The sequence below is a fragment of the Fundulus heteroclitus genome, chromosome 1, assembly GCF_011125445.2.
Source record: "Fundulus heteroclitus isolate FHET01 chromosome 1, MU-UCD_Fhet_4.1, whole genome shotgun sequence".
Lineage (NCBI taxonomy): Eukaryota > Metazoa > Chordata > Actinopteri > Cyprinodontiformes > Fundulidae > Fundulus > Fundulus heteroclitus.
Window position 1 is genome coordinate 35,398,281 of NC_046361.1, and position 9,845 is coordinate 35,408,125.

Sequence of the window (9,845 nt, forward strand, 5' to 3'; positions counted from 1 at the left end):
CAGACCCTTCAGAACCCCCTCAGAGGGGCTGGACAGAGGTGGGATCTCCTGGACCCCCTTGAAATGCTTGGACGGGGACGGACCTTCCAGGGCTCCGTCTTGACTCTGAGGAGCGGGTTCAGGTGCCAAGGTGTCAGCCGGGCCTCTGGGGACAGGTTCAGGGGCCGAGGCGTCCTCCGGACCCTCGGGGGCTGAGTCAGGGGCCGAGGCGTCTCCCGGACCCTCGGGGGCTGAGTCAGGGGCCGAGGTGTCTTCCGGACCCTCGGGGACAGACTCAGGGGCCGAGGCGTCTTCCGGACCCTCGGGGACAGACTCAGGGGCCGAGGCGTCTTCCGGACCCTCTGGGACAGACTCAGGGGCCGAGGCGTCTTCCGGACCCTCGGGGACAGACTCAGGGGCCGAGGCGTCGGCCGGGCCCTCGGGGACAGATTCAGGGGCCGAGGCGTCTTCCGGACCCTCGGGGACAGACTCAGGGGCCGAGGCGTCGGCCGGGCCCTCGGGGACAGATTCAGGGGCCGAGGCGTCTTCCGGACCCTCGGGGACAGACTCAGGGACCGAGGCGTCTTCCAGACCCTCGGGGACAGACTCAGGGACCGAGGCGTCTTCCAGACCCTCGGGGACAGACTTTGGTCGGCTGTAAAATGACCGGAGGGCTGACCTGTAATGTTCCTCCACTTCCTTCAATTTCTTCTCCAGCTCCTCAGAATATTGGGCAAATAAAGCCTCCCTAAGACGCTTAATCACCGGGGCAAAGGATCTTATTTTGTCTTCCAATAAACTGTGATCATCAACTGTGGCACCACTAGGAGGAGCTGTGGGAGCAACAGCTCCGGAAGGTGGAGGACGCCGGCCCACCGAGCAGGAAGAAGCCGCAGCCCCTCGTCTCCTCCTCCGACGACATGGCTGAGAGACTTGCTGCGGAACTGGCGCTTCCAGCAGAGCCGGCTCCGGGAAAAGATCCGGGCGCAAATCCCGCACCACCTCCGCGTCGACCTCCATAAAAAACTCTGGGTCTGGAACGAACGGAGCAAGGGAGGACTGACAGCGGACGTCCGGTGAGGGGACATCTGGACGCTGAAGGGTGAGTGGAGTGCTAGCCTGAATAAGCATAGCTCTTCCTGAACGGAAATAACGTGTCGGCTTTGGGTTCATTCTTGGCTGGAACGTAATGTAATGATTTGTGACGAGAGAACCCAAAAGTAAGCCGGACACTGAGCTGGAACTTAAAGGAAGGGTTTTAATAACAAAATCCAGGTGGCAAAGGCAGACTCAAAAACAGGACAGGTATGGACCGACAGACAGGATGGGTACAAAAATAATCAGAGGCTGGAGAGGGCTTACCGCAGACTGGCGCGAGGGGTACACACAAGACGTTCCAGCAACAAACAAACAACTAAGGCAGGCTTAAATAGGAGAAAGGAACAGGTGAGAAGGGCGGGACCAATAACCAAAACAGGTGAAAGCAATAGAGGGAACATACTGACTAATAAAGAAAACCCCTAAGGAAATAAAACCAAGACTAGAAGACTACAAACAGACTAAGCACAAATCAAAACACCACAACACAGAAATAAATCCTAAAACAGAAAAGTTGACTAACTGAAAATAACCAAAACCACAACAGAACATTACAGAGATCAAGCAAAATTACTCTAAGACACCATCAACGTCTCATCCAGGAAGTCAGAAAACTATCTTGGACAACATGTAAAGCACTACAGGCCTCAGTTAATGTCTGTGTTTATAAGCCCTAAGAAATGCATTGAATAATGACATCCATGGGGGAGTTCCAAGGTCAATAGCACAGCTGACCCAACTCAAAGGCTGGTCTTACATTTACTAAATCTACATAATCCCTAATACTTTTGGGGAAATATGTGTTCAACTGCTACGCCAATAGTAAAACTCTTTGGAAGGTGTGTGAAGGTGTAAAATGCAACAATAACATCATACCAACAGTTAAACACAGTGGTGGCAGTGTAATGCTCTGGGGTTGCTTTGCTTTTTCAGGACCTGGATGACTTTTCTAAACTGATGCAACCTGTCTTCCAAAATATCCTAGAAGAAAAAGTCAGGTGATCAGTTTGTGACCTTAAGACCACCTCTCTCTCTCTCTCTCTCTCTCTCTCTCTCTCTCTCTCTCTCTACAATCACCCTATATTATATATATATATATATATATATATATATATATATATATATATATATAGGGGATACAGGATGCAAAACTAATAATATTTGGGGGCAAATACGCTTTACCAAGTTGGTTTATCTTAAAGAGGCCATATCATTCTTACCGTTTCTCTCTTTTCACATTGAAATCATTCACTTGTGGTCTATATAAAGCAGAACTGCAGGGCTTTGGTCTGAATTCCTTATTAATATGCCCTCACATTACCTATATTTTTCCCTGTTCAGAGGTTTGTCTGAGAGCAACTCATTTTGGTGCCGTCTCTTTAAATCTAAATGTGGCACTTCACACCCCGCCCCTCCCCAGTTCGCAGAGCGTTCCATTTCACCCTGTTCTGACATTCTTGTAGCCTGCTGGGGGATGGTGTAATGAACAGCTGAACATTTTGATTCACTGACTTGTAGCTTTGGCATCCTTCAGCTTGGACTACAAAATAGTTCAGAGAAAAAAAAATGACATTGTCTTGAAATTGGTAAGATGGAATCCAGGACTATGGTTAGCAGTTCTGTGGCAGATCATGTGATGTAATTGTTCATCATGAAAATTGTTCATTTTGAAAAATATGACTCTAACAGAATATAAAGATATCTACGCAGTGCCAGGACAGACTACATTTACATTTTCTGCAGTCCCAAAGACATTTTTTAAATCACTCTGGGTATTTCTGTGTGATTTTAAGACAAGTCCTATAAATATAATTTAAAAATAAAAAAATTTTAGTCTGATTAATGATCTGATTAATTATCAGAAACATCCAAGTGTGCTAAAAAAACAAGAAATGAAAAATTGAAGAAATGTTGTAAAGGGGCCTGTAATTTTTCACGCCACTGTAAGGTGTTACTGTAGAATCTGTGACATCCCTTTGATTAAAAACACCACAGGAGTACCCTCACAAGACTTCTCGTTTAAGCACCGCCGCACCCTAATTTGTCGCTCCATGCTACTCCTTCTCAGCCACTTCCTTCTTGCTCAAGCTGGGTTCAATAGCATTTGAGGCAAGTTAATGCTGTGAAAGACAATCTGCAGACTGGCAGTTTCACAATGGCCAAATTAGCAAACTGAGCTCAGAATAGCACTCAGCAAACTGCTAGAAAAAGAACACGGACTTTCTTCAACTCTTCTCAAGTGATGCTTTTAACTGCCACAGACGGTTACAGTTAGCTTGTCACTCATGACTGGATTGTAATATATTCATCAAACATCAGCTTTGTTAACGCTTGGCTTATTTATGTGTCCAACTCTGTGTTCTCTTTACATTTTAAGAGTTGCTAAAAAAAAAAAGGTTAGTTTTGCTACGATGTCACCATCTTGTTTTATTTATTGATTTACTTTTTTTATATTTCAGGAGCTGGGAATTAAGTTGATTATTCATATTAATTTTGATAGGATGTGGGATATGGTTAGGGTTATGAATTGGCACAGCATAAACAAACTGAGTTGAATTGAGTTGGGAAGCTGATGGTGGAGTGTTATTTACTGTAGTAATGTTTCTTTTTATGCCGTTGAAACGCAAGGCAGATATGCACTGGTGGGACGGCGGTATTAGCAAAGCAAAAACTTCAAAAAGCAGTCGCTGAGAGGTTGAAGGCACGGTAAATAAGGATGGTTGTGAGAAACTATGGTTTCTTCACCCTCATAGGGTAAAAAATCCTTTTCACCATAAATTATAATGTTTTTTTTTTTAGTACTATCTCTGTAATAGTTTAAAAGTTTAATATTATTCCCTAACATGAATCAGTTATCCCAGTGTTATTAGTAATGGTGGCACGCTAGCTGTGACATTTAAAAGTTTAACAGGATGACCTTTAACTGTAAAGTTTCCTTCAGGCGACCAGTTATATTTTAATCACCGGGCAGAGGAGCCAAAATATAGCATCATACCTGCTGGTGCTTGAGCATCAGCTTTCTACCACTGGAATCATATTTGAAAGGAAATGTCTAATTTATCATACATGTTAGTGCCCCCTTTCATTTTAACATTTGACTTTAGCAGCTGTGGCAACCTGTGAGCTTATTTGTATTCCCACTGGCCATCAGTGTTCATGTCTCCTGTGTGCTAAAGCTCTCGATGAGGACCTGTCTACAAAAATTTAGGGAACAGTTAAGACTGACTGGTGTGGAAAGCAGCGTTTTGTTGTGAAAAAGATAAAATTAGAATATAAAAATCGAAATAAAATCTTCAAACACAGGAAAGTCAGGAAAATGTCTCAGAGGGTGGATACGGTGAGCATGGTGTTAAGCATAAAAACATATATTTTTTTTTTGTCTTAATTCTGACAAATGTCTTTTTTATTTGATGTATTTTCAAATATCAACACTAAAATTTGACAAACAATATCTTACATGCATTGCATGGCATATTTTTTTTAGCAAATATACAGAAGTTTGCAGACATTTTTGAACCTTTTTAAAATGTTTTTTTGTGTGTCTGAATGAATACAAAGTGAAACAATGTTCTGTTTATTTACCATATTTTAATTCTATATAGAGACACCACAATTAAAATCAAACCAGGATATCACGCTTTATTTTTACTTTTCATAAGAAATATCACAAAATCAGATTTTTCCAGTATTTTGATGTGTTTGTTTAAGACGACTGCTCAAAGCCCTGATCCACACACAACAAGGCTGTGACAAATGAGGAAGTCGTTGCACAGTAAAAAAAAATAATTGCTTCATCATGCAGGGGAAGAAACAAAAAAGAAAACTGGCAATGTTTATTTTCTAAAAGCATAAAGACCTGATCATTTTGTAATCAGTTGCCTGTGAAATACCTCTGCAAAATGTCTAAGCACAGATTTGTATCTGGCATTTATTTTTTGACTAAATATGCATAAATTCATTATTCAAGAAATGGGGTGAATCGTCTCAAAAACAATGGTGGATAACAATGTTTCAGAGAAAAACTTTTAGATTTGCTGTTGCGCACCTTAAAATGCTGATCATGAAGGTTAAGGAAGCGTGAGTCATGAAACGCATGGACTCACTTCCTGTTTGCAGTTTCCTAAAGAGCACTGATGAAAGTATGAACACTAAAACACCAAAGAATATTTGTTCTTTTAAAGACAACACAAAACTTAGCATCAGACTTTAACTGCTGTAAAAAAACACAATGGTAGTTGAGTCATAATTTGGGCTACCAGGGAGCCCCCGAGCCTACAACTTTCAGCGTTGATGTTCGGTGGCTCCTCAACCCTCAACCCTCAAGGCACAGTCCTCACTTTGTACTTTAAACAGGGATAGGTGTGTGTGTGTGTGTGTGTAATGGAGTCCAGGAATTATCAGTGCAAGGGTTGTACCAAAAGATAAGTACAACAGAATAAAAGCTTTGAACTTAATCCAAGCAACATCATCAACATATTGACATTTCAGTGTTGCTTTACAAGCTTAGAGCTTTTGTTCTTAGGGGAGTGTTGGCCTATGTTGATGAGAACGCTGTTTTTTTTTTTAGTGTACTGAATCACTAGAATCGGTACATTGAAATCATTTGTTTCAAAAGATTGGTTCACTGAATCATTCAGTTCATGTAAAAACATTTTTGGTTCCTTACAATCAAAAGATAGGCAATAAGCAAGGCTTGGCTCACAGTGTGCTATTTATAGAGCTTTAACTGCATTTTCTGTTCCTTTACATATAAAATAGGTAATAAGTGTAGCTTTAATTATCCTAAGTGTGCTATTTATTATTTTCCTTTACAGTTAAAAACTCGTATTAAAGATCAGACAGACCTTTCAGGCTCTCTTATTACAGCTCATTTTGAAATTCTAGCAACCAGAACTCAGTCAGCTCAGAAGGAAAAAAAGAAACAATGTCTCACAATATGTCTCAAAAAAACGTATTACTTCCAGATAACGGCAGAAAAAAAATCTATTAAATAAGTTACTATATTATCTATCCCAATTCACGTTCGTCACTCCTGTCTCAGTCCATTGATGTAGAATACGAGTGAGTGACACTGCACCACTCTTAGTACGATTCATGTATTGCAGTACTGCATGTTCGTTGAAACTAATTAAAATAAAATACTTTAACAAAAAAGATAGAGAACTGACCTTAACAGAACTGAGAAATGAACAAAGTTCAGTAAGAACTGTGGGAAGAGACCGAACCATACTGGGCTTCAACGGTTATACCTTTGGGTTGGATGTTGCATGCTGGGAACCGTAGTCCAAGTGGCCATATTATTGCATCATAAATGACAAATTAACATAATTAGTATTTAACTCATCCGATTCATCTGTTGCGTTCAAAGGAGGAATCTGTTGACATATCAAGAGTGGCATGAAGAGAAGATCCACTTGCAATTCGGTACAAGATATGTAGGTGACACAGCAAACACTCCATTCCCATGGTAAAGCAAGGCGGTGGCAGCATCAAGCTGTGGGGATGCTATTCTTAAAGCAGGAAGATGGAAGCGGGTCAGCATTGATGGAAAGATGGATGGAGCTAAATACTTGTCTATCCTGGAAGAAAACCTGTTAAGAGGATGCAACAGATTTGAAAATGAGGCAGAGTTTTAACTTCCAGAAGTAAACAATGGTTAAAATGTCTGCAGAGCAACTAAATCCAATGTGGCACAACTTCCCAAACGATGTTTATAGATTTTATCTGTCTAATGCAACTGAGCCTAAGCTTTTCAGCAAAGAAGAATAGTCAGATATATCAATCTCCAGATCTGCAAAACTGGTAAAGACATGCATTTGAGTCCAGAGGACTTGCAGTTTTAGTTACAATGAAAGGAGGTTCGACAAAGTGTTCCAACAAACGCAAATATCTGTTTTACCCGAAATGGGAAATCAGACCAGAATAAATGGATACATTAAGAGTGTTTTTCCTCCTTACAGAGAGGACAAGATTGGGACATTTTTACTCTGGACACAGTTCAGCTACTAGTTCTGTAGCATTGAATAATTAGTACACTGTTTGTCCAGTCCATAAAAGGGTCAAACTTAAAAATATAAGAGCAACAGTTTTATTGAGGATCATGTCTTTGGCAAAGTATTGTTTTTAGAGCAGACTGATATGAACATGTCTATGACTAACTATGTTCTCAGTCTAATGGAGCCTAGCAGTGCTGAACCTCTCTGATAATGTAGCTAAACTCATACAGTGTGCGTGTGTGTGTGTGTGTGTGTATTCATAAAGAATTATTTTTTGTTTTAATTTGTAAAAGTTAATACATAGAAATTTAAGATAAATGGCAGAGGATCTCAGGTCTGAACTTCAGTCTGTGCAGTCAACAGCATTCAATAAGTCAATTAGCACAGTTTGCAAAGTGTGACCCTTTCAGGATCAAATTTGACTGAAGAAATTCCTTTGCTGGTGACCCTCAACCACCGCGGGGTAAGCATTAATTAGACAGTACATGTCTGCCTCATTACACGAGTGCACTCAAGAACATGAATGCATGCCGAGGCAGTGTATGAGGTAATTACATCAGAAAACCATGCTCGGAAAGAACATGCACAACTCAGACACCAGATCATTAATGACAGAGAATGTAGTTATTAATTCTTAAACTGTTTTTGCAGACCCAAAGGTCTCATGAAGTGTAATTGCTGTCAAGCTGAATATTCAAGGAAGCAATCTTGTTTTGTTTTTTTTCATCATGTGTAGGTTAAATTTGGAGAACCACCGGATCAGGACTCCCAGGAGCTGTTCGGGATGATCTGTCAGTTCCTCCATGACTTTAGGAGGGTGTATGCTGAAACTGTTTGAGTTGAAGCTGTGAGAGCCGAAACGACCAAGGTAGAAGCTTTATTGGGCCTATTTAACTGAAGCACTGATCCCATTGTATTGTACATGATGTATGATTTATGTCAAAACAGTTTTTTTTATACAATTTTAACCAATTTGAGTTGTTAATTTTGTAACCCATTACACATCTGAAACCCCATTTTATGTTCTGCTACAGAGTATGGTGGTCATATGTAAATGTACTATCGTTTACAGAAGTTGCAATATTAAAAGGATGCAAAGTGAGAAACAGAGAAAATTATTAAATATTCTAATATATGCCTTTTTCTGCAGCATTTGAAATCATTCAATCAGAGTACAGTGTTTTTTGTTACAGATGTTTTTTAAAAGAGATCCTTAAGTTCCCGTTGTGACATTTATTTTTTATCCTGTGAGCACAAGATTAAAAAATTGTCAAAAGATGAAAATTCAAGGTACCATGATGATAACAAAAATAGAGAACCTTCATTCAAGCCTCTAGTCAGTATGTGAATCAGTTATCAGGGCACTTTGACATCGTTTGTGCGGGGATTACTGTCAGAATAAGACCGTGCGAGCGCTTTCGACAGCATGTAGAGTTTTCTTGGCCCTTCTGAAGATTTTGTAGTTGGTCAAATGTAAGCCTGGGAAAACATTCAGGGGAAAGAAAGTCCAGCAAGAAGCATATTCCCTGAAGGTTTATTGTGGGGTAATTTAAAAACTGTCATTCTTATTTAACATGTGATTGTATAATGGATAACAACATGCCTGTTAACACAAATAAAATAATTCAAAAAGAAAAGCTTTGAGTTTCCATGATCCCTAACAAAAACAGAATGATCACCTAAAACAAATGAAGGCTACACTGATTCCTATCATGGCATTTAAGTGGATACTTCAGGTTCTTCAAAATGGGATTCTGTGCAGCAGAAATGAACACTCAGTATCTTACTTGCAGCAGACAGCTCGCTGAAGGACCTCAGACTGGATGAACAGAAGTTTTGACCAGTAAGTCAAGCAACAGCTTGTCACAGTGTGGCTAAAGATACAAGAAATTACTTCATGTTAAAAAAAACTTTAATCATAATGAAATAAATAAAAAAAATTCACAGCTGTTTACATTAAAAAACAAACACCACCTACATTTTTGTCACTATAAAGTTATTTCCATACAAGCCTATGGGTTAGCAGCGGTAGTCCATGTAAAACACACCTTCCTCTCTTTGCCCACAGACACACACCCACAAATGAAGCTGAAGCGCAAGTTCAATTGAAGAAACTCATCGCCTGCCTCCATTCAGAGTCTGATACGCCTCTGATGTGAGCCAATCAGCTACGAACCGCACCTCCATGAAGCCAATCAGCATCCCGCGCTCATCTTAAAAGCAACTTCAAATCCACGTCTCAGCCTGCTAACCAGCAAGCGCAAACGGATTGCATGTCGGATTTCAAATCAGATGTCCGATTCAACCCACCCCCAACCCCTTCTCCACCATCGTAGCTGAGTTCATCTAGCTTCCAAGACGTTCCTCCATCCTCAACCCATCAGAGTGTTTTCTCCCAGTCTTCAGCACTCCCTATCACATCGTTATTGGTCCGGCAGAAGACCACCATGTTGGGCCCGGTTCTGCCAGAGGTTTCTTCCCAAAGGGGAGTTTTTCCTCTCCACAGTCGCTTCAAGCTTGCTCATCATGGACAGTTCATGCAAACCTGTGTTTATCAAGTTGGACATCTATCTTAAACAGATCATCATATGGACTGACAAACTTCTTCTATCTCCACTCCACCACCAGTTTCAGACCTGGGGGGAACATCCCTGTTCTCATACATCTACTTATGCATATTAAAGTATAATTCAGCATTAATGTTCCTGCCGAGGTCTGAGCGCCAAAGACTTAAAATATTGTGTCAATAAAATCCTTCTAATTGCCATTTCT

General features: G+C 40.7%; 1 protein-coding gene across 1 annotated transcript in view; it reads left to right on the forward strand.

Annotated features, from left to right (window-relative positions):
* LOC105926833 (formin-like protein 13) overlaps nucleotides 1-8,710 on the forward strand; it is a 66,096-nt gene extending 57,386 nt beyond the window's left edge. The window contains exon 17 of the mRNA XM_036141782.1: nucleotides 7,810-8,710. Coding sequence (XP_035997675.1) covers nucleotides 7,810-7,911 — 102 coding nt within the window. The 3' untranslated portion in view covers nucleotides 7,912-8,710. The remainder of the gene's footprint in view (nucleotides 1-7,809) is intronic.
* The last annotated feature ends 1,135 nt before the right edge of the window (nucleotides 8,711-9,845 follow it).